Source organism: Ornithodoros turicata, chromosome 3 (genome assembly GCF_037126465.1).
Source record: "Ornithodoros turicata isolate Travis chromosome 3, ASM3712646v1, whole genome shotgun sequence".
NCBI classification, from domain to species: Eukaryota; Metazoa; Arthropoda; class Arachnida; order Ixodida; family Argasidae; genus Ornithodoros; species Ornithodoros turicata.
In genome coordinates this window covers 103,786,994-103,811,440 of record NC_088203.1, presented here as the reverse complement: position 1 = coordinate 103,811,440, position 24,447 = coordinate 103,786,994, and the positions used below count along the sequence as shown (strand labels likewise).

The 24,447-nt window shown below is 44.9% G+C and overlaps 1 protein-coding gene and 1 long non-coding RNA gene across 4 annotated transcripts in view; one reads left to right on the top strand and one right to left on the bottom strand.

Moving 5' to 3' along the window:
• Nucleotides 1-8,555, top strand: part of LOC135389083 (uncharacterized) — a 57,416-nt gene extending 48,861 nt beyond the window's left edge. For all 3 annotated transcript variants that reach the window (XR_010421569.1, XR_010421568.1, XR_010421567.1), the window contains 2 exons: nucleotides 7,652-7,818; nucleotides 8,433-8,555. This is a non-coding gene — a long non-coding RNA (uncharacterized LOC135389083). The remainder of the gene's footprint in view (nucleotides 1-7,651; nucleotides 7,819-8,432) is intronic.
• On the bottom strand, nucleotides 7,515-24,181 carry LOC135389078 (conserved oligomeric Golgi complex subunit 1-like). The gene is made up of 27 exons (XM_064619044.1): nucleotides 23,965-24,181; nucleotides 23,394-23,438; nucleotides 23,164-23,230; nucleotides 23,003-23,094; nucleotides 22,287-22,356; nucleotides 21,680-21,865; nucleotides 21,569-21,610; nucleotides 20,967-21,053; nucleotides 20,869-20,905; nucleotides 20,688-20,774; nucleotides 20,059-20,124; nucleotides 19,160-19,225; nucleotides 18,982-19,063; nucleotides 18,226-18,334; nucleotides 18,002-18,106; nucleotides 17,484-17,569; nucleotides 17,099-17,257; nucleotides 16,832-16,969; nucleotides 16,689-16,742; nucleotides 16,180-16,279; nucleotides 16,044-16,114; nucleotides 13,980-14,073; nucleotides 13,627-13,704; nucleotides 13,491-13,567; nucleotides 11,797-12,091; nucleotides 10,711-10,908; nucleotides 7,515-7,804 (listed from the first exon to the last, which is right to left on the bottom strand). Exons 1-27 carry the CDS (start codon nucleotides 24,045-24,047, stop codon nucleotides 7,667-7,669), a joined length of 2,712 nt encoding a protein of 903 aa, XP_064475114.1. The 5' UTR covers nucleotides 24,048-24,181; the 3' UTR covers nucleotides 7,515-7,666.
• Nucleotides 24,182-24,447: the final 266 nt, after the last annotated feature.

The window sequence follows — 24,447 nt, the reverse complement described above, 5'->3', positions numbered from 1 at the left end:
ATAAGAAACGGGTGTCTGGCTGTTCTGTGCATCCCTCAGTATGTGTGTCCGCTCCTGTTTGCTGCTAGGGTGTAGCTGCAATGAAAGAATGCGACACCCCGGTGTTGCGGTCAGTGTGCGTCCTGGGCCGACATCACGGGATATTATACCGACATTCGTCCGAAAAATCTGTCGGAAGCATCTCGGCCGGTTGTAAGATTCGAACCCAACACGTCCCAGTCTTCAGGGTGACAGACTTTATAGCCACTACCAACGAGAGCTGTCCACTGGGACACGCACGTTGTCTCCACAAACCGATGCCAGTCGTCGCTTCCTCCAGCCTTCTTGGTGAGGATGTCCTAAATCCAACCGCGCAGTCGGTCACTTGTCACCTGCATTTTTCACCCTATTTCTGGGGCTGCCTCATATTTATTTCAAGCTCGAGCCAGCGCTAATTCGCATACGCCGCTCGAGGAGAATAACTGCGCCACTTTTCTCTCCGCGCGGCATTGGTCATCTGCCGTAGCGGTTCTCCTCGTAGAAGACAATCGAAGTCGCGAAGCCGTTTTTCTGCTCTCATTAAATGGTAGATGTGCACGTTTATCCGCCTCTTCCCACGAGAGCTATGTGTTATTACGTCAACTAGGCTAATAATAAATAAGTTTTAGTTTTCCAAAGCACGAACTCCGCTTTAAATAATTCGCACCCGCCGGATTGATTTATCGAAATTTTTGCTCCAGGAACTACAATAACGAGCGAACACGTTTCCAATTGTAAAGAGTGCGTTACTAGATTTTCTTTCCTGGTTGTCTTTTCCCAGGGAGTGCAGCGTGAGAAATATTCCGGGAGCTTTCTTTCAAATAATCCTTTTTCCGCTGTTTCTGCCTCACCCAAGCGGAAATTTTTGTCTCGGCGCATCTCGCAAGGCGTCAAATCGAAACTGCCGAACTGCCGCTCCGCGTGCGCGCGCTGTTCGTCGTCTGCTAGCACCGCGCGCACAGGCAACCAATGACCTGTCGCGCGCTTGCGCACGAGAGGCAGTGCCGCGGCCTAGCGGCAGACAGCCTCAACCGCGGTCTTTTGATCTCTCGGCGACGATGAGCTAGAAAAACGGCGAGCGCCTTTACTGCTTAATTAAAGGCATCGAAATGCGCCCATTGTGAGGCTTATTTTAGCCGCTGCAAGAAATTGCGCAAATCTCAGCATCAGACCCGTCTTCGAACATTGAGTTGCGGCCGATGCCTCAAAGATTGATCGCAAAAGTCGAGCAAGCTAGGAGTTCAGTACTGGCAAAATGTTTTCCTCATTATTTGTCGTTGCGTTTGACAGAGAAATGTACTTATCTAAAGTTGTTATAAACGCGAAAACAAAAAGTAAGCAAACAGTAAAGTATTTTCATACCCCTCGCCGCGTGACGAAGCTCACTCACTGTAAAGGCTTCGGAAGTATTGTGTCGTTCATAATACAAAAGGAGTAGAGGCAGCGCTAAATTAATTACCACTTTCGGACGGGGCTTATATTTGCGGTTTACTCCGGACGCAGTATATTTATGCGTTATAAATATTTATAACCCTCCACGTAAGTGCGCGAAACTACAGCGATCATCACATAAAAGCAGCATAGGGCTACACTCATTGCTGCGCATTTGATGGGGGTTCAATAAAAAGAAAGATATTTCTCGATAAATCGATGGACGCATGCGTGAATGCAAACGGTTGATTTTCACTGGCGAAACAACGCATTGCCTTTTGTCGTTTTCATCTGTCCGTAATTAAGATAACGATCGAGACAACGACGGTGTATTTTTTGTTCTCTCCCCCCCCCCCCCCCCCCCTGCTCCCGTTGTTCTTAGGCGTGACACTACAAGGAAGAGAACAACGACTGCGCATCAGATCGAATCATACAGTTTCATAGGGCGAAATAGGGTTTGGCTATTTCGAATTCAAAGTAAGGCAGTAGCGTAGCCATGAAAAGTATTTCGGGAAGTGTTCTACGGGAACTTTGCACGGGGATTAATCCCCGTCATCCCTCTCCCAAGTACACTACGAAGGGTACGGCTTCGAGGGAAAGGGGGGGGGGGGTTCAGCCCCCGAAGCCCTTCCTCTGGCTACGCCACTGTTGTAACACTTTGATGGATGTGGTTCATTACACACTGTACGTAACGATTTCTCTATGTGCCGTAGTTCTTGGAACACACGTAGGCAGAGGAGCGAAAGCACGTGACATCACCCTCCGCTGCCTCATTGGCGGCCTGCCGTGACGTCAGAGCCTAATTGGTTTCGGTATTTCGGTATCGGCGATGCAGATTATCTGCGCTATGTCTCGCTTTAATATCGCCTTGTTTAGATCTTGCGCCCCCTTGCTTTAAAACTTGAAATGCAGGTTCACAGCGATGTAAATAAGAACTATTTTTGCATTTATCTGGCATAACTGGGGGCGTATGATAATTTGGCGTAGGGTCGGCCGCTATTTATGCGTTTTGGCGTTGTCAGGTACAATGCGCAAAGACGGAAGAATGCGATCGTGTTTGCGCCTTAGTTCTAAAGTCGTAGCTAAGGAGAAATAAAATTTTGGTTTTAACCAGAGAGAGTCAGACTCTACGTATAAACGATCAGCGAGGAGCGCCTTTTATAAAATATACCGACATGTGTGGATCTGTTTGTCTTGCGAACCGGACAGCCAAAAAAAAAAGAAAGAAAGAAAGAAAGAGGGAGAGAGAGAGATCGAGAGAGGGGGGAACATCCCTCAGTATCGGAGAAAAGTTCTTTGTTGACAGTAAATGCTCGCCACCATTTTGTGTTAGGACTGCTTTCTTCGTATCAGTTCGTCTTTGTAAAACACACCTCACGTACGCCCCATGACAATGTGATACGAGCATGACCGACTTTCTGCAACTTTCAAAAGAGCGCCGCTGGTCATCATGTCCGACGCGATGAATAAGTTACGAGGGGGTTGCCGTATGCTGATATGGATTTTTTTTTTTCTTTGCTCTTTTACTGTCTCTTCAGCAACGACGGCAGCATAATTATGTTTCAAAATCGTATTAATGTATCGTAATCGACTTGTGGATAGAGTGTGCTTCTACAGCATAACCCTATCTCGAGGTGTCGCGGGAAAGTTTTGCGTATTTTTGTAATTTTATTTTGTTCAGCTAGTTACTGCAATATTCGTCGTTGACCCAATGGAAGCAGCAGCCCCAGATCGGGAGGCTCCGATATTTCGAACTCGAAGCTCTTCTGCCCCGCAGAAAACAGTCTCGTTCGAAATATCAGCAAGTTCCGACGGCTTCTCGTCCCACTTACCTTGACCAATCGCTGGAGTTTCCACCCGTACCCAAGCAGAACCCTGAAGCTGCTTAACTGACTTAATTAAGAGCATAAATGATTAAAATAGCAATATAGACACGCTAGGTGGGCAGCCCATTTTCCGAACGCGACCCGATTACGGTTACCGCATCCTGTGACCTCATCAGTGATGCTTCATGATGGGTGACTAAGGTAGATGATAGATAGAAAGACATGATGGGTGGCCACGCCCTGGCCCCCGTGAGCATTCTGCCGCGCGTCTTCCGTTACGATTTACGTCTGCTAGCGGACGTCGCAAAAAGGGGGACAGCGGTGGTTGACAGCATGCAAACGTAGCTGCACTCGTGCTGGAGAAAGCGTGTTCCGTGCACGTTCATGACGGGGACAGATCGACCCAATGTTGTGAGACCCAAAGCCAAATGGAGAAGGGAAAAAATGATCGCGTCGCTATGGGGATCCCCGGGAATTATCGATTTCCAGTTGTCAAGACAACGCACCGAAGCGCCCTCTCGGCCAGACGGCGGCCACTTAACGGCACTCCGGATATTAGCCAAGGCCAGATCTGGCCGACAAAAATTCAGCCACCAGTGCGGGTATCCACGTGTACGTCGTAGTCAAAGCAGTAACACTATAAGGGAGACCTACGCATAGTATGGTGCCATCAAAACCGAGCAGCGTCAGAAGGCCTCAACCGTGCCTTTAACGACCTCGTAAATATAAAGCAGACACAGTTTTTCAAATTCGAAGCTCATTCGGCTGATCGTGAAACGTGCGTATACGTAAAGAAATGTCCTCTTAATGGGACACTCCCCAGCTACTATGACAATAATTGGAGTGATAATGTACGGAGTCACACGCAATCACTTCCTCAGATCAGAGGGAGAGGAAATTAATTCGGATGTTGGCTCAGCGAGCTTTTGGACCGTGAGATGGTTCTCACGGTGACACAAACCGTTCTTTTAAACCCCTAAGAAAGAGATCGAGGAGCTTAAACTTGACCCAAAACACAAGTGGTCCTATTACTTATGCTCCTCTTATAGCGCGGTTTCGGCTCCCCGAGCTAAAAGCCTTCCGGTGTGACAGATGAGGACGCTTCATCTGCATTAAAGAGGCAAGAAACTTTTAAGCGCGCCATCTATAGCGGAGATCATCGTAAGAGTTTGGCTAGAACAATACACCGTAAAGATGAGGTGGATCACGAAGCTGTATCCTGCTTTTTCTTTTTCGTCCGCGATACCTGATACAACGATGTTCTGACTACGGCAATCGCTATATCGGTTCTCTGTCAAATAAACGCCCTGTTTTACGCGTAAGAGACAGCGTATTGCGGAAAGACGAGACTGACAAAAACGATGGCGGGAATGTGTATGTGTCTGGACGGTACGACGTAAGTTCGCAACGGCCGTATTTTGCGCCACTGCTTGGAATGTCAAACTGGCGTGCAATGGAGAGAAGCTCATGTGGTGGGACAGTGAGAACGCATTCATCAGGCTGGAATTCTCGTCAGTCTGCACGACTGGAATTCAGCAACGCTGGTGATCAGCGACGTAGCCAGTGGGTCCGGTGTTCAACCTACGACCTACTAGATTATAACGACCATGTCATAGGCACCCCTTCCCAGCGCAGCATTTAGAAGCTAGCGGTGGCGCTACTGATCGGCCCAGATTTCTGCAACACTTTGTGCTTCAGCATACCTTAGTATTTTTGTAAAAGCGGTCGATATCCCATGGTAGATGCTTCTTTCTAAAGTTGATTATCCTCATCATTCTGCGCGTTTTCATAGGAGCTGTTGCTGTCGTCTGCTACGGCAGTCGTGCGTCCGCTTCTGCGCGTTCAAAATTCAAATTTCCATTGTCCAATCATGATACAGATCTCGCGGGCCGATGAGTAGCGCCCCTAGCGGCTCGTGCGGACGGCTTTCTCATAGGGGTTGTCGATTATGACATGGCCGTTATAATCTAGTAGGTCGTGGCTCAACCCCCTCCCCCCAAGAAATTGTACTTTTTTGTTGTGCATTTGTGAGAAGAAAAACGAGGGTGAAAATCCTCTACCCCATATGATGTTCCCGTATAGGACCCATACCGAAATAGCTTGCTGGCTACGCTACTGCTCCTGATACATCACTGTACACATCTGTTTTTCATTGGTGTGAAATGTTCGATCGCCTCATAACGTTTTTTGTACAGTACGAGCACAGCATCCTATCACCAGAGAATCCTATCTTTGTCATCAGCAAGTATACGTCATGATGGAACTATAGTAGAAAGCGCGCGCCGAATACCCTACGTCACGTAAGTGCGATGCTTTGCGCACGAGTTTCACGATCGAATATCTCACTCAAAATCTGTGCTTCAAAGAAAATGTTTCGCCCTGCTTATGTTATGTGCTCCGGTAAAGATGATTTTGACTAGTGAATTTCACCCCCAAATATAATTAGAGGCCTGGTATCACCTGGTATCTACAGGGTGTCCATCGTAACTATAGAAGTAATTTTTAAAAATACAACTACTTTTTCCCAGCTTTAACCAATGGCGATGTACTCTACGTCAAAAGGCCCAACATGAGAGGACACAGGCAAGCCTCTGTGTCGCTGCATTAATTAACTTTCGTTAATTACATTTTTAACTGTCAAAGATAGGAGATTGATCAAATGAGAACATCAAATCCCTCGGGGTCACTGGCAACATTACCGTTTTCAGAACAAAAATCGAGACAGTTATAGCGAAAGGAAAGGGCCTGGAAATAAGGGGATCTGATGGTCATTTTTCGACGCTCACATAGAAGCGCTCCCGTTTTCTTTTCCTCTGTATGCAGGGGATGGCAAAACGCTGTCCTGTTACCGTAATACGATACACTAAGACGATAACAGTAACTTTATAACTTAACAGTGCTGCGACTTCGTTTTTCTTGTTCTTAATCCTTTACAGGTTTTCAATGAAAAAAGCTACGAGAGCAGCATCGGTGTCGTTTCGAACATTCTCTCGAAGAGAGTAAAACTACAACATTACTGGTTGCCTAAGATTCATTAATTAACTCCTTCATTAGGGGATTTCAGGCAAAAGGGAGATAGCAGAATCGGAAACAATCCTCGTTGAAAGCCATTAAAAAAAAAAAAAAACTCCTGACACGAGCACGTGCGTTGAAATATCGCCGAACTTTGCTACTGGCTTGATTAACCGCTTTGCGGCCCAGATAACTCCGGCGGCGAAAGCAGTGCGCTCCTAAGGCGCGCGCGGTTTTGGTTTCGGCTCATTTGCATAGCGAAACTCGACGATGGGTATTTCAGGGCACGCGCTTTGTTTCAGGATTTTAAAAAGCTAGAATGGCTTTCAAGGAGGATTGTCTCCCATTCTGCTCTATCTCGCTTTTGCCCTACATCCCCCCAATTAAAGAGTTATTTAATTAATTTTAGGTGATCAGTCATCTTGTAGTGTCATTCTCTCTCGGAGAGAATGTCCGCACTCTAGAGTCACTAAATAGGGAGCAGAGTGGCGACACTGAGCCACGCCGGCGAGCGAGACCGCCATCTTGGGTGAGGCGCGTCTGCGTCGCCTAGCAACGGGACGCCAATCTCCCCATTCTCCGCTGGAGAACTGCGTGTAGTCGAGCCAGCTCGCAACTGAGGAAACCGGTTTTGGATGGAGGGGACTCAACATGGACGGCGCGTTCTTGGAAGGAGAAACCACGTGACACGATCGGCCCAATCCAGGATACCCGACGGCGGCGACGGCGCGGAAAAGGAATGCGATACTCTATACCCCTATTTAGTGACTCTATTTTACTTAACTATGAAAAACCGGTCTCGGTGGCTCAGTCGGTAGCGTGTTCACCCTCTGATTCCGACATCGCGGGTTCGAACCCCGTAGAGGACGTCAGCAATTTGGTGGCAGGGTACAAGTTGTTTAGACACGCCATCTTCCGCGAGAGACGTTAAATACGGGGTGCCGTGTGATGAGCTTTCATCGCACGTTAAAGAACCCTCAGGTGGGCAAAAGCAATCCACAGACCGACCACTGTGGCGTCGCTCATGATCTCAGTTGTCTCGCGACGTAATCACCCACTTAAACTACGAAAACGGCATTTACGGTGGTGTCATAGCTTTTTTTGATAAAATCCTGTAAGTAATAATAATAAAAAAAGCACCCTGTATAATGAGGTATACTAAACATAGTACCGCTCGACTGAATCCTTACAGTATTTGTATACTTCAGAGACACGCATACACATACGCACTTTACTGCAGCTCCTTTTATTAACCTTAGTACACCCGGTGCACCAGACTATCGCGGCATATACAGTTACCAATCTGGTAACAGTTACGTTTTATACATCAGTAAATATAACAAACTTTCACCCTTCACTTACAGAAGAACAACTAGTTTTCACTGGCCTCCGAACCAACTGGACCGCATGGTCGTTGCCATTTTCTCGTAGAATGAAGAGGAAGAACTGAACACCGGTGTGGATCTGCTCATGGTTAGCGACGGAGTTTCCTTTGGCATGTCATACTCTGCAGGAAGCTGGAAGAAAAAAGGTTTTCCTTTTCTTTTTTTGTGGTTATAGCGATAAGCTCACTGCAGTCATACAATGGCAGGTCCTTCTCCCACAATCGTCTTGGCATCCAAGATTTCTCAAATGTAATTTTCGGTGGCATTAGAGTTGCTCGGCGGGCAATTTGGTTGATACTCAATGAGTCGATGGTGGAGCTACAACAAGGACGACGACAACGCAGTCTCAACTGCCTCACTTGTGTTGATGCCTCACATGCAGTTGTCACTGTGTTTTCATCGTCCTTGTTGTAGCTGGATGCATGACACAAGAATAATTATCTGGCATATTGTGTTGTTGAAGCTGCGACAAATCGTTGTTAGTGGTTTGTTGCACACGATGGCACAATAAATGAGATATAGGGGAGGAACACGAAGGATGTGGCCATCGCATGTAACAGCAAATGCCAATCTCTGATATCAGCACTGCTAGTCCTTCGGGTCTGGCTTTAATCTGTTCAGCTCTGTTAGAACCGGCCCTGGGAAAAGTTACTGCATAGAGTAACTACGTTACAGTTACTACACAAAAAAGTAACTAAGTTATAGATACAGTTATTCAGATTAGAAGGTAACTTGTTAACTCATACTTTTTTTTATGTAGCCAAGAGGCACAACAGGGACAAGTTACGAGACGAGGACCAGTGCATGCTCTCAACTGAACAGTTTAAACGCCGTTAAATTGTATTAAGACATAGACAAAATAAATAAATACGCTAGACTCGCATCGAACTTTTGTTTTTCCTGTTGTATTTGCAATGTAATGATAAGCTTCTTAATTTGAACCTTTCGTTCCCTCACAAACTGTTTCTGCCTGCACGAAGCGGCGAAACAAGGCCACCAAAGTGCAAAGAGGCTCCTGTTTTTTCGATTGGTTACGCCGGTGGTCATTTCATGGGGCACCGTGGACTATGCGCCGAACGCACGAGCGCAAAACGCATGCACAAAATGAAACTTTAGCCGCGTGGGTTGCCCAAACACAGACATCGTCCACCGCTCCAAATGTGCCTCACATAATGTCCTCATAATGTCTTCATAATGTCTTCGTGGGGGGGAAATACTGTAGCCGACCGATAATTCGGACTTTCTAATTTTTAGGACAAAACTGTTGGCACCGTCAAACGGCCCACAGAACCAATGTATTTCCGCGTCGAATAATTCGGACCGTTACCATCTTGCTTTAAACCCTCATAGCTTTCGCAACTTACCATCTCCCGAGCACCTGACGCCCCGATACTTTGTACTGCATTAAAACGAAGGTCATTCTCGACAGGGCTTATCCTTCAATGCGCGTGTCTTCGACTACGTGTATCTTCGAATATTGGAAATACTGAAACGTCGTCCTCAAATTCAAGTGGGGATGTCGATGACATTGCGATAGACGTGTTTCGTAGAGGAAACATTGAAAAATGTGGTTTATATGTGCATAAGGTAAGATAATTTTGTGCTGCAGCAAAGTATTGCTAATTCAAACTTTCGATAATTCGAACAAACATTTGTGGTCACTCGGAGTTTGAGTTAATGAGGGGCTGTAAGTGCTTGGACTGCATCGAATTCTTCAGTTACAGATGCCATATCAATTAAGGCTCTCGAAAATAATGCATTCGTTGTCGTGACACGTTGTAGTTCCTCTATAGTGGTGATAACCCCATTCCTTTCCAAATATCTGTTTCTTCAGAACTGTGGACAGTTATGCAAGCCAGGAATACTGGTCGGCAATAGGTAGTGACAGGAAATGTAAATAGTTTCCGAAAATATGGAGAAAAACATGCCATCTGAAAGGAAGCAATTAAGTCGCCGTCCGATTTTTCGGACTCGGCGGGGATAGCGCAAAAGTCAGAAGAATCGGGCAGTCCGAAAAGACGAATTTCTCTTCAAGGTCAACTTTACTAAGCACTAGTAGGCTGGAAAAATTTGTCCATACTTTCTTTAACGGACTTCCAGCTCGGCCTGATTTCCCGAAGCGACGTTTCGTCACTGTACAGTGTACACTGACGGAGGCACCGCCATCATCACCATTCCGCAAGTCGACTTCACCTCACGCCTGCGTGTTTTAGGTGAAGCTCGCTTTACAGCACTGTCGCGCGACTCGCTGGAAGACAGCAGTGCTGGGCCTTTTGAATCATGCCGTTGGCCAAAAATGATGACGCAAAAGCGTTACGACAGACCTCTTCTACTCAGAGGAATGGAAAGTGAAGAGTTTTTGTCTATTTTTTTTGCCTCAATATTTTAGTTGGTTGAATTCTTTTGATACCAATTTCGGATGACATCGATATTTTCGTCATCCCAAGAGAGAGCGAGAGATTCGCTGGTTGGGCAAACAGAGTCCGAAATATCGAGCAAAGGGGCTGTACACTGTCCGAAATTTTGTACGTTCTTACACATAAACTTTATGGGGGCAGTGGGCGTTCCGCGAACGAGTCCGGATAATCGAGCATGTCCGAAAAATCAGGGTCCGAAAAATCGGTCGGTGACCAGGGCTGGCGAGAGGGGGGTGCAGCCGGGATGACGACCCGGTGCCCGGGCCTTTTCAGGGGCCCGCTCGACCCAAGGCCCGTCGTAATCATATAAAGAAGAAATACTTGGACTGGGTATGTTATCGAGACGTGAGGATGGGACCCGGGCACGACCCTGCCCCGGGGCACGTAAATTCTCTCGCGGGCCCTGATTGTAACTAGTTACAGTTAAAAGTTACTCTCTGAAAGAAAGTAATTCGTTTCTTTTTCAGTAGCTAGTTACTTGTTAACTGAATTACTTTCCTGTTAATACCATGCACTAATGCATCACTGTTGTTCTCACCAAATTTGTAACACGTCGAGCATGTTATTTGGCAACACAGCAACGTGTGTTGCAAACCTCCATGTGCACAATGAGAAGCTTACCAATTTTCCCGGTGCCTCAACTGGTGCGTGCAGCGTTGGAGGTTCAGCGCGATCCAGAAACCTTGATGTGATGGGGAGTAGCGAAAACCGTGTTGCGTTGGCGTGCAGAGGCAGTATGTTATGTACAACAGTCGCTGGCGGCTGCTGCGGTCTGTCGTAGTGGAGGCGATTCGGTGACAGTGTCAGGCCCAAAAGCAGCTGCCAGGAGCATATTATTATCAGACGTGTGCACGATGAAGATGCTTTTGGACCATGAAGTCTGTCCTACTACTTAAGTAATGAGTAAGCTTTCACCGTCATCTTTACAATGACTTAAGGGAAGGAGGTGCATGGCAAATGAGGCTGCTCCACACTTCCCCCACTGAGCATTAAACAGGAACTTATAAAATGAAGACTACAGCTCATTATCTGAGTTATTTTGCTGTACTGGATCCCATAAGAGTCTTTTGTTTGAACTACCAGTGGCTCATAGACTTTTCCTTCCACCATACTGATACCTGGATTCTTTCTGTCATCATGGGTGAGTTAGACAATGACACGAAACAATGTACAATGACAATGAATACAATGACAATGTATATGAAACGTTGACATGTCGTCAGGGGTCATTGAAAGGTGGGAACAACGTCAGCCTTGTCCCCTCCTTCGTGCATGTTTTTTACGAGAGTTTTGCGGATTTTTTTACAAATTTACACGTTCACTCGTCTTTTTAACTCGGAAGGGAAATCTGTCATTTTGCATAAACATATTCACTGACATAACAACTCATGGTGTCTGTTATTTGCACAGGAGAAAAGAAAAAAAGAAAGAGAGAGAGACAAAAAAATGACAAAAAGAAACTAGCCCTTTCCAAATTCATTGAATCCTGTATGTGGAAGCTGTTTAACATATCCGAAGTTGAAATATAGCATGTGTAGTATGTCTCATTCCATTACACACTTTTCCTGCATGCAGGAAGTTGTGAACACTCCAAACAACCAAAGCTCGTCCCACCTCCCCGGTGATGAGGGACTTTCGATTCCCCGTTGTGGCACCCCCAATCAATGCTAGTGTACATAAATTTGGACAAAATCAACTCGACATTACCGAAGACTGATAGGTGACATGCTCTACGTGCCGTACTAGGTGAGGCGTAAAGACGTCCAGGTCGAAAGGGTCGATGTAAGACTCCAACTGAGACCGTAAGGCGTTCAACGTATCGTCGGAGCGACTTGTGCCAGGCCGCAGCAACTCTGCCAGCACTCGGATATCCAAAAGAATTTGCAGGGCCCACGTCTGGCACAGTGGTGTGGGCTGGCTTTGAGAAACAGCTTTGGCAGACTCCCTGTAGATGGGTTGCACACCATCCAGTATCCTCAGGTTTGCATCCATCAAAGCTTCCCTGAGAAAAGCAGTTTGGACACTCTGTAATCAGGACGCACCTGAAACAACCAGTCTAGTAGGGCAGTGTTTCCCAAGCTGTGGGGTGTGACAGAATCAGCGGGGGGGGTCGTAAAACAGCTCGGAAACTTGAAAAAAAAAAAAAGAAAAAAGGGAGAGCAAATGATGTCTTTAGACCGTGCTTTGCCCACTATTTTGCGTAAAAAAAGAGAGCTCGTGGTGGTGGACCCCAAGGTCTAAGAAACAAGCTCACGTTCAATTTTTTTTTTCAATTTGTCATTTTAAATTTATTTGAATTTCTGTGGTACAGAAATTTGGTCCATGTACAAAAGGCCCAGGCCTGACGAGGTGCGTGGACCAACATAATGCAGCCAGTGGAAGCACGTCAAGATGTACCAGTGAACATGAAACGATCACACATCATTTGAAATACATACTTTAGTGAATGGCAACAGCTATCAGCCATTCCTGCTGCCATGTGTGTTTTTTTTTTTCCTTCGTGCAAAGATTTCTAGCCTGGATGATTCACTCTGGTTATATTTACTACAAAATTAAATTTCAGCATCAACGCTGTGTATTACTGTTCATGCACTGAAATCGAAAAGCTTGGGAGGGGGAGGGGGGGTTCTCGACGCAACATCTTTTATGGGTCGCCGTGTAGCAGAGCTTGGGAAGCAATGTAGTAGGGTATTAAAGAGAAGTCCACTTAAAACTAGAATGAGTAACAAAATACAGTCCAGTCATTAATGGGGAGGTTTCAGGGGATTACAAAACACCTTAGGCTGGGGTTTTGGCACTATCAATGTAACAGGAATCATTACCTCATAACATTGGAAAGTGTGCAAATACTCCCATAGTTGAAGCAGCAACACAGCTTGCAGAACAGCTGCAGACGCTTTATTGCTTGACCAGCACTAGCGCATTATTGTTCTTGGAATGCCCAACTCTTACCTACAGTCTTCTCATCACGGAGATATTCCCAGGATTTTTGAATTGGGGTGTGGGGTGTGGGGCACCCATATTTGCAGCTTTTCTGGCAGGCAATTTGGGGGTGTTGCAAGATTTTTTGGGGGGTCTAAGGGGTGTGTGTAGGGGGTGGGGTGCTGAGAAAATCCCTGCTGCCCATCAACCTCACCAAAGAATTCTAAAAGGAAAATATCTAGTGCACATTGTAAAAAATTCTAGGGTCAGCCATCCGACAATTCAGGAAAGTTCTTGGAGATTATGAAAATTAGAGAGTTTATCAGATCACCGATCCTTACACTGTATCTGTGCATCATCAAAATCTCTGGCTTATGGCAACACACAGTTAATTGAAAGAGGATATTTTTATTAGAAGGGAACATTTTGTTCCAGTTGTTGTACGCGTGAACGTGCTGAGAAAAGCTGGACGCACTCACCTACTTAGTGAATGTCCAAAGACCCTGTTGATTTCTTGGCATATACCAAAGAGCAGTTCTTGTAAGGACACGGATATCTGCAATCGCAATTCCTGCCTTACACAACAGTTTGCAGGGAAAGCGACCAGAGTCTTACTTGATGTGGCAGATGAATGGTTGACTTTACTTTGCCACCCCCTTCTGTTTCTTCCTGAATCTCAACTTCACTCCATTGCTAAGCATTCGAAACCAAAATTCAGGAAGTAAAATTTGTTAAAAGATGCACAACATTGACCCCCACTGACAACGAGTGTGTTTAGAATGCCCACTAGCACCAATGCCCTCTGGAGCCACAAATTTAGTTGTGAATTTGTACAATGTCATGTGTCCATTACAGACATTTTTATTACAGTGTAATAGCAGAAAGAAGGGAAAGATATGTTGTGCAGATTCAACATGTTGCCATAGCAAAATCTGTCAAACGAAAACTTCAGTAAAAAACGAATTTACCAGTATTGTCTGTAGGATGGTGTCCACAGACCCTGACATCATGTTTTCCTTGAATGCTTTCAATTCTGTGTCAGTAATCACTGAAAGACTGCACCTGCAATAGACAGTTCAAGAATTTTACAGATACGAAAAGTGTACCCAGTCAAGGTGAAATGCCAGGGAAAGGGTCTGAAGACAGAATATGAAAAGTAATAGATGGCCGTTGTCATGTCGACATCAATGGTCAGTGGCTGCTTAATGTGTGCAAACTCTACTGTAGTCACAAAACACAAATGAAGCTCAGTTAAGCTCACAAAATTTGTCTTTGTGCCTGGTTTACACATTTCATTGAGGCTAGTATTAATTTCAGGCATACCGATACAAAAGCAGAATTTTCATCTGCGTTCACAGCATAAAACATCCGCAGAACTGTAGAAAGCATACTCACAGCATCAACTATTGCAGACAGGTGTGCAGACAGAGCATCAACATTTTGTGCGACAAAAAATATGCAGAAACATTTTGACAAACAAAAACTAAAGAGAACTATATATTGTAGTGAAGATAACGACACGTCAGATGACGACGATGACTCGCGCCACTCCCGCGCGGCTGTCTGAATAAACCTATTCCTACGGTCACGCCTACCTGCGCTCTTCCGCTCTACATATTTGGTGGAGGTGCGGAACCAAAGGACTCCTCTGCTTATTCCCCGCCCCATAGGCTACCCTCTGGAGCTCCGCAGCGGCCGAACGCTACGTCTGATGACTCCTTCTTCGGGAGCGGGAGGTTCCGGCGAGGATCAACAGCCGCCCCCTCCTGACGCATCCAACCGTCATTGTCAGGTGCGGCAGCGGGATCCTCCGCCTTTCAGCGGAGCACCGGATGAAGATGTTGGCGACTGGCTCGCACAGTATAATCGAGTGAGCTCGCATAACGTCTGGGCCGATACCGTGAAGCTTTCCAACGTAGTGTTCTTTTTGAAAGGCACGGCGCTGCAATGGTTTGAAAACCACGAGGCGTCACTCACCTCATGGCCCATATTCTCCGACTCACTTATGAAGCTGTTTGGCAGGCCGTCGCAGCGCAAGCACTATGCCCTTCAGCGCCTTTCCGTCCGGGCCCAGCTTCCTGGAGAGACATGTACCTGCTATGTTGAGGACGTGTTGTTTTTGTGCCGCCGTGTGGATGCCGCAATGACTGAGCAGGACAAAGTTAACCATATTATGAAGGGCATCGCAGACGACCTTTTTAATTTTCTTGCGCCGAAATCGCCTCAGACTGTTGCTGAGCTTGTGGAAGAATGCGGCAAGTTCGAAGAACTCCGAAATCGCCGAGTGTCGTCTGGCTTCCAGCGTCTTCCGCAGACGCTCGCCACGTCTTCCCCTTGCGACACGCACTCTCTTCTGGATCTTATACGGCAAGTGGTTGCAGAAGAAATTCGTTGCATTGTCGTGCCGGCCCAACCTCCTCTTCCGCCCTGTACCAATCCCGCTGCTGCGACTCAGGAAGCCTGCGCGGAGCCAGCGCCATCCTGCACTTGCCCCATGCATATACCGCCGCCCACCTACGCTGCGATTTGCGCGTCTCAGCCGTCGGCAAGTCCGCTACGAAGTCGGCGACGAAGTCCTTCTATGGACTCCGCTTCGTGTACCCGGCCGCTCATCGAAGCTTATGAAGCGCTATGTTGGCCCATACCGTGTCACTCGAAAGCTTTCACCCCTCAACTATGAAGTGACGCCCCTTACCCCACCACCTGATCGTCGATCCCGTGGCACCGAAGTCGTCCATGTCATGCGGATGAAGCCTTTCGTCACTCTCCCTGGCCACACACCCGAGACCACGGCTTCACAGTCCACCGCTCCCGACATCACCGGGCTCCCGTCTTCCGAGGGGGGGCAATGTAGTGAAGATAACGACACGTCAGATGACGACGATGACTCGCGCCACTCCCGCGCGGCTGTCTGAATAAACCTATTCCTACGGTCACGCCTACCTGCGCTCTTCCGCTCTACAATATATAGTCCAAAGCAACAAATGGAAAAGATCGGAGAACGGTACCTATAAAGATACGAGAGTACATACTTGAAAGCCAGGTCACGGTGCTGAAGAAGCAAATTTTTTTCATGTTGCCATGGATGAACATCTTGTGGCACCTAGAAAAAGAAAAGAAAAGATAATATATACAAAAAGCATGTCATAAGCTGCAGCTATTACGTACCTTGGCAGAAACATTCCTTTTTGAAGACACCGAAAAACATTGCTGCAGGTGGGGACTCAGGTCACTCAATCCAAAACAAACTTTTCCCAGCAGAGCAAACCTTTAACAATTACAATATCTTCGGTACACAACATTTAAGAAAGTGTCTTTCAACGAGGCGGAACCTAGGGACTCACTGGAGTGTATCCTGTAGTCCTGCAAACTTAATAATATCAAGCTAACCATACGCATTTGCACGTGTATTTTGTGTATAGTCACATAAGTGCATATGTCATCATGCAGTATTAGGATGATATTAGGTTCCTTTAAAATCGTGCTGATGATATCATAGGCTCCACTGAAGTGTGCAAGCCAAGAACCTCTGATTTAAGCTAGCTCTACACATATTTTGAAATCCCACAGCATACAATTTTGTGATACAGTACATAGAACAAATAATAAAGATCATTGGTTAACAAAGGACAATTATAATTACAATTCAATTCAATTCACAGGACAATCACACTTACCAGTCTTTATCTGGCTCTGTTGACTGGAGTTCTTTTTGCACAAAATCGAGGAACCTGGAATAATTATGAGTACAACTTCAAAAACTGTGCAAGATTAAACATATCTTGACAAACAATTCACATGAAGAGATTTTGGGCAGTACCTCTTAATGATTACCGTAGTGCTCGTGTGAACATGGCTCGAAATTATCTGTCTCTCCTCAGCTGTCGACGATTCCGGCGTTAACGCCTCCAAATCTTGATGAATGTTTTTGAGATTCTTATCTAACATGTTGCAAATGCTGGAAAGGAATAAATAAAGATTAGGGGAACGTGCCCAGATTGGGTAGGAACGAACCTTACTAACTGCAAATGTTCATGCTAAACTTTCTCTCCGAATGCGCAAGTAAAAAAAAGGCACACGTCCTAACCCTTGAATTTGTGCAGTGTGGCCGCGTGCTTTTGTCGCAAGTGTGCCGCACTCCCACGACTTTTTCCCGTGATGCGAAGAGAAGATTTTTGACGATGACCAGTCCCCTACAGTCTCTGTCCATGTGGAAACGTCGGCACTCTGTTCCAGCGGTGACATTCTGAAAGGACCACATGTATGCCATTAGTAGGGATGCTTGCACATGTACAACAGGTTATCATTGTGGGATTGGTAGCGTTCTCCCTGAGAATGGCCAAAAATGCCTAATATCTCGAGAAACATGTTTTGGCTACTGCTCTGCTATACCAGCCTACTTTCAATTTTTACTCATACTTTCATTGTATGATCCAGAAACAAAATGAGTGGAAGCAGGAAGCTTCCCCTACCCATTTTCTCGTGCTTTCTTCTTTGTATTTGTTAACAGCTCTATGCAGGAATCCATAGCATTGTCCATTTGGAGGCTGACAATAACCTGGAAGACCATGCAAATAAAGGTAAAACCATATGTTGCAAAAATAAAGCAAATGACCTAAAGCATCATCAGCATGTATTGTCCTGCCACCAACAAGGAATGTAGCTCTACAACAACAACAACAACAACTTTATTTTGAGATGATGAATAGGGAGTTTGATAGGGAGCTCCGTGTGGAGCTCTACTAAGGCAAAGTGAACTAGGAAATTATATGTTTCAGCAGACTGAAATGTGGATGGAACTGTAATGAACAATTATTGCGCAGACAGGCACCTGGCCTCTGCCTGCTGCACAGCTCCACTCTTCGGCTCTTGACCTACCTGTCAGTAAGAAGCTTACAGTACATTTTTACAGTACATACAGTACAATACAGTACATACAGTATAGTACATACATATATAGTACATACATAGTACGGTACATTTTTCTAACCTTAATTCGTTCCATGCATTTGCCTTGAAAAATAGTGGCCCACACTGAGAACTTTTCTCCGAGAAGGTCGATGCAAATATCGTCCCAGGGAGGAAACTCTTTGTCCTACAACGGAGAGAGAGAGAAAAAATATTTCACCCATGAGTGAATAGATGTCATGTGACATAAAGCCAAGAATCGCCCACGGGTGAGTAATATTTGAACATGAGTGAACAATTACAGACCTGTTCACTGAGTAGCTCTTGCACAGCTAAGCCAACTTGAATAACTGCCTTAGATGACTGTAGGTACTTCAACTGAGATGCAACGTAAGGTTGTGACTGCGTTTCCAACCTGTACATCAATTGAGCATCGTGTCATTCCATCTGGTAAGTGCAAATGTTCCAGTGTTTGATTTCAAAAACAGTCACCTCTAATGATATAACCCCGAATAATTGCTTTCCTACTTAGTTTCCTTTCTTTTCATAAGTATGCAGAAAGCTTTCCTGGGACCAGGTGAGTCCAAGGCTAGGCCCACACAAGTATCGAACCCCCCCTAAATTAAACGTGTGTGAAAGGGGGTGACCTTCTGATAGGGTTAAGCTCACTAGTATGTGCTTTAGAACCTCGAAGCATCACATGACAGGTTTGCCTTTGAGAGACACATCAGTGCCTGCTCTATTGGGCTAGCAAAAATGCTCGTGCATAATGTTTTGGCATCACCAAAACCACAAAATTCTTCGAAGTAGGCGATCTCTCGGCTTTATGCAGGACCTTGGAATTATATTTTACAACACACAGAGGGTGGAGTCCTGCAACAAACCCATTTGACCAAACACAGCTCTTGACACGTATGAGCCTAGGACATCACACCTATATACTTTGCATAGTGGCAGGTCAGAATGTCTACAAAACTAATAGAGCCACAAGAGATATACACTCTTATGAAAATGATTGATCATTGACCCTGTTTGGTATGTACATGGAACAAACAAACTTACTTTTCCACAAATGTTCTAAGCTCTTGTTGAATCTTGGGAGCTTCCACAGACCTCGGTACTGTTCTCAGCTTTATTCTGTACTCTGCAGCATATTATCCACCCATATGTGTAACATACATCTGACATAACTACAATCGCCTCACGACAGGACATAAGACTCAATAAAATTTTGACTCACCCCGGATGACCTGTGGAATGTAAGATGAGGAAACGCTGCCTGGGCTATCAATTAAATGGACCAAGTCTGAAATGCCCATAAATTTTGCCGATTAATTTCTTGTATTAGGTTAATTACTGGCACAGGATGATTCACATAAAATGATGTTTTCATACATTTTAACGAGAATGGCTCTAGTAACAGTGTACTGCATCTCAGATGGAGGATACCTCTTCACTTTACATCAAATGCTGACAATGCTCCCTCTTCTCCTGAGGTGTGGCTGATAATGCAAATCCAGGTTCCAAGCTGTTCACTGGAACACTACGGTGTCAATAATGATTTTGTTTGTAATGTTCTCCTTCAAATCTTCTGGGGTGCGTAGCATAAACGCGTTCCTTCAATATCCTCACGGAGAAAAATCTGATATAGATTCTTGATGGCTACCACAAGTATTTGAAAATCATCTGGTCATCAAACAAACTTTGGATCAGTGTCTACTTCGACGCATGGCAAGCAGTTCTATCCTGTTGAAAGCACCCCTGACGCTTCTCAATATAATCCAGCTGCTCAATCACAAATTGAATGGGTACCGCCACAAACGAGATCAACAGTACTGACAATATAATGCTCCGAGGAACGGCCAGGAGTATGGTACGACATATCCAGCTCGGCGATCAGGCAGACATTTTGAGTGTTTAATGTGCATGTAGCCTCAAGGAGGCACTGTACATTCGAGATGCGACACATTGTTATTATTGCCATTCTTGTACAAATAAACAAACAAAGAAAAACATCAGCTTTATATCAATCACACAGCATATTAATTATTTGGGCATGTCAGCTGGTGCAGAGGGAACCTGCTAAAGGATACAGGTGGAACAATGCAGATGAACAGCCTGTACATGCATTCCACTTACCAGGTGAATGTGGGTCAGTCGCTTTCTTCAGTTCCGATTCAACAAGACTTGGATGTCCATCTGACCCTAGCATCATTGAAAAATAGCAACACGTTTGAAGGGAGCAGTGCTACGCAATCCTACATTTCGAGTTACTGAACCGTAGCTGCAGACAGCACATACGTTAAAACATGTCCCAGAGATGAAGTAATACTGCACGGATAAGACTGTAGAGTGCACGTAGGCTTACTATTCCACTTTAATCGAAGCAAAAGCAGGTCAGGAACCGCTGCTAGTTCGAACAGAGACTCTTCGACTTTTATATTTTACGTGGCAAGTTGTAACGTCGTACACGCGACAACAGTGACTACGAGGATTGCTCAATTATTCTGAGGTTTATTTTTTTTTATCGAACTACTCTGGAATGCGTTGTGCATCACTGTTTACTATCACTTGCAGAAGATGACGTATCTATGCAACTTGTTCAGTGCCAGCAAATTTCGGGCATCTCTGGCTGTTTCAAACCAATGTCCTTGATGGGTGGATGCGTTCATCATTGGTACAGCAGGGCCAGTTACATTTTTTATATTCGATCACTTCATTAACTCAGGTGGTATTCTAATCCAGAAGTAAGTGTAAGAGAGACTTACGACACAAGAAGATAGAGTGCAGAAGCCGAAACGTCGATATCACTAATGAAGCAAGGTGAGACATCTGCTCTCTGGTAGTCACGCTACCTGTAGTGGGACAACAGCTATACAATACGGCATACACAATGTACTTTGTAAAGAAATAAATATGTAGACATGTGCTTCAATAGTGAAAACTAACCTCGTTTCCCTGAACTAAAAATATCTTTCACAAGGTCCTAAAACAAAGAAACAACCATCAGGGAACTATACATGAAATAAAAATGTGTCATCCCATACCAGACGCTTGTTGAGGAACTGTTCGAATACATCCTGTACAGCCGAGTCTTCCAGTAAGACGATGCAACACAAACTTTGTAAAGCGAGCTGTAAAAATTCAAATAAAAGACGCATTATGGAAATTATTTTTATCTTTCGCTATGTGTTGAATTAGACAACATTGTGACATGGGTGATAGGTAAAGAGGGATTTTAAAAAAAATCTTGCACTGGGGTATTTTATCGCTTTTGTCATAGGTGGTGTCATAGGTCGCTTCTAAGGGTCAGTCTGATGGCACTAGTTCACCACCAGCACATATCTCAGAACTATGGGACTAAGGACACAATGCTGGACATTCCCAGTTCATGAAAGGATGGGTACAATCCCACATCTCTGGTTCAAAGGATATCCAAAATTAATTAGAAAGAAAGTAAGTAGTTCTTTGGTCATCTTAGAATATTGTCTTACCACTTCCCTCATAGTCACGCACTCATAAGTGCCTCTCACTCTAAGTTTGAGAAATTATTCTGGGGAATGCCAAGTAGTGCTTCCTCTTTTTTTTTCTCTCTCTCTCTCTAAACAGGCAGTAGTAACTAGTCTTATTTGTGAACTGATAGTACTACCTCTGAGGTGACATCTAGAGACTGCAATGCTTTCCAACAAGTCTGTAAGAAAAAAATTGCACAGTGTGAGTTATGGAACTTAATAGTAGTTGTATTTAATGCCAGTGCTACCTGCAGCATAGTTTGTCTAAAGCAGGAGAGAGATGCCCACTGTCTGGCAACAAGTGTACGCCAAGGGTCAAGCAGACGACGCACACGTCCAACATGTGCCAGCTGCACATGCGTATGAGTCTGCTGAGCCAGTAAGAACAATGCTCCACATGCCATGTACTGCTTTTCTTCCAGAAGGCTCCAGAGCTGCGTTATCAAATATCACGAATTATAGACTCGTAAAGGCATCAGCAACATATCTATCTTGTTTCTTTTATACGTGAGTTCTGAAACATATCTCGAGCAACACACGGTCCTGAAACATAACATGCACCTTTATTCCGCTACCTGCAGTAAATATACCTTATAGGGTTAATTTCAAAGTGACAGTGACTCCCCAACAGCTGCAGAAGATGATGGAGTGGACCGTTGTGGAACATGTATGTAGGGGATAGCAGATTTTAACCTCTTAATTTACACACTGTTTGAGAGAACTTTTATGTCATATGCATCATTAGTTCATGGTGTATTTTGCACAGCGCTGAAGAAATATGGCCACATTACTCTGGGAAATCTCGTAATTTCCCAGTTACGTGCATTTACAACAAGAAGAAGAGAAGAAGCTCACCTTAGAAGGTGCATCGACCAAGAGTTTTACTTGTGCAAGAATTGCATAACAGCTAGCTGTTGTTGATTCACTGGAAAGGATTACAACAGCATGTTGAACATAACATAACTGGTGAATGACAGTTGTCTAACATGGTGTTGATATGAAAGATAGCTTCCTTGGATTCCCACAGCGTTATTGTGAAAAAAAGAAAAAGAGAGAGCCACACGAGGGGGGAGAGGGCTACAAGCCCTCGGGTGACCTCATTTTTGATAAGATAGTTCTGATTCCCGCACTCACCGCGTGTGTTTGTTCCATGGGTAAGGCTTGTAACCGTTTCCCCCCTCGTGTGGTGTGTCAATGTAAACTCCTTTCTTCGCAGCTTTGCGCTCAAACTACGAGCCGTCAAAAAAGAGGCGGAGCCAAAAGCTCATTTCCACGGATTTTCGGTGTATTTATTTCGGCAATTGCCATTGCATTACGAGTGGGATTACGTGCTGTACTGAGCAAAATGACCACGGGGAACCCATTTCCGCAAAGAAAACGTTATTTTTCGCTAAAAAATATTTTTCGCTAAAATAAAGTGAGTTTCATAAGACCTCATGTGTCACTTCTTAAGTATAGCTGGTTCAGTCAAGCTAGCCCACAGTAAAAAGATATTCTGCATTAACATACGCCTGTCCGTGGGTGCCATTTCAATTTGATGCTGACTATCAATCGCACTGAGGCATACATACCCTGTAGCTGCGGACAGTTTGCTGGACGAGCTTTGGCCTGCTTGTTGAAGGTTTCCACAGTGAATCGTTAAGGAACTTATATATTTTTTAACCTGCAAGAAGGCGATAAAGATTTCTGGTACATTATAGGACATTCGGAGAGTCAGCTTGAAGTGACTTACACTTTCAGATGTCTCTTTCATCTTTGAAATTGTATCTGCTGCTTCAATGAGATCACGGTATCGTTCTCTGTGAACACAAATGATCATAAGTAACTGTTCTCACCCTGTGTGCCGTAGAACAAAACAAAAAAAAACAACAACAACAAAAAACATAAAAATGTAACAAAGGTTCATAAAGCCACTCCGAGATTGAGGAAAGGAAATGAATATCACAGGACATCGCTACTAACCCAACCATCTGCCGCAACTCTTCTTTTTTTCTCTCAATATCACCTCTGAAAGGGATAATTTAATGATTATGACCGCAGTGTACTACTTTAAGATCCGTGTAAAATTATCGAACAGAGAAATAGAATGCAAGCAGGCTGGTATAGGCAACATTTTTCTGAGTCTAAGGGGCTGTGAACGCAGGAAACACACAACATAACGCAACCCCCATAGCTCCCCAAACTCGAAAAACCGACATCATCAAATTATCACTCTGTATGCCGGGGGGCGTGGTGTCGGTACGACTCCGAGCAAGCTCTGGGCACTTTAGGCCCTCATTCGATACGGACGTGATCGTTACGGAAAGCACTGCATGAAGCCGGTCTCATAGTTACTCAAAGTATCCTTGTCGTGCGAGAGACCTTCTACCACCCATGCCATGTGTCCATCCCCGCGATGCTGTGTTTGAGACATTGTGTGTGTATGTCCCTTCTTGTCCTTCGTCTCGGGGTTCGTTATCATGGATACTTATCACCAGCTAGCTTGCTACTTAATCATCCTTTTCCCAAGAATAATTCGGTGCAGTAAAATTACCGGATAGTTTGTTCAATTTCTTGAATTTCCTTGACACTGTATTGTTCGAACAGCATGTCGATTCCTCCTTGTACCAGTTTCATGTTGTTTTCGCTTTTGTTACTTTGAAATCAAATGTGTTCTAAACGACGATCGGTGTCTCGTTCACTCATTCACAGTTCACACGTAAACATACTCGCTCGAAATCGTAAAGCTCGTAAACATTGCTCGGTTGAGTCAGCCGGGCTGTTTGCGGAATTGCTTCGTACTTTATGCTTTCGAGCCCAAATCAGTGAATGAAAGTCATGCATATCTGTGTATCGGCATTGTAATACGTTGCCAGAGCGTTTATTTAGATCATATAATACGGAATAATTGTTTAGACTAGTTTTTTTTTAGTACTTTTTGACATCTTCTAGTGCTTCTAGCCACATTGTGCACGCACAGCGTTGCCAGGCCTTGCTCACCCTTGGCCGCTCTTAGCGCAGTCAGGCCAGTCACGTG

Excerpts from the sequence above, each read along its gene's own strand:
- LOC135389078 (XM_064619044.1), bottom strand. The coding sequence starts at position 24,047 with ATGAAACTGGTACAAGGAGGAATCGACATGCTGTTCGAACAATACAGT. Across the intron at positions 23,231-23,393 it reads GAGTTGCGGCAGATGGTTGG|AGAACGATACCGTGATCTCA; the intron begins GTTAGTAGCGAT and ends TTGTGTTCACAG. Across the intron at positions 18,107-18,225 it reads AAGAGCTACTCAGTGAACAG|GACAAAGAGTTTCCTCCCTG; the intron begins GTCTGTAATTGT and ends TCTCCGTTGTAG.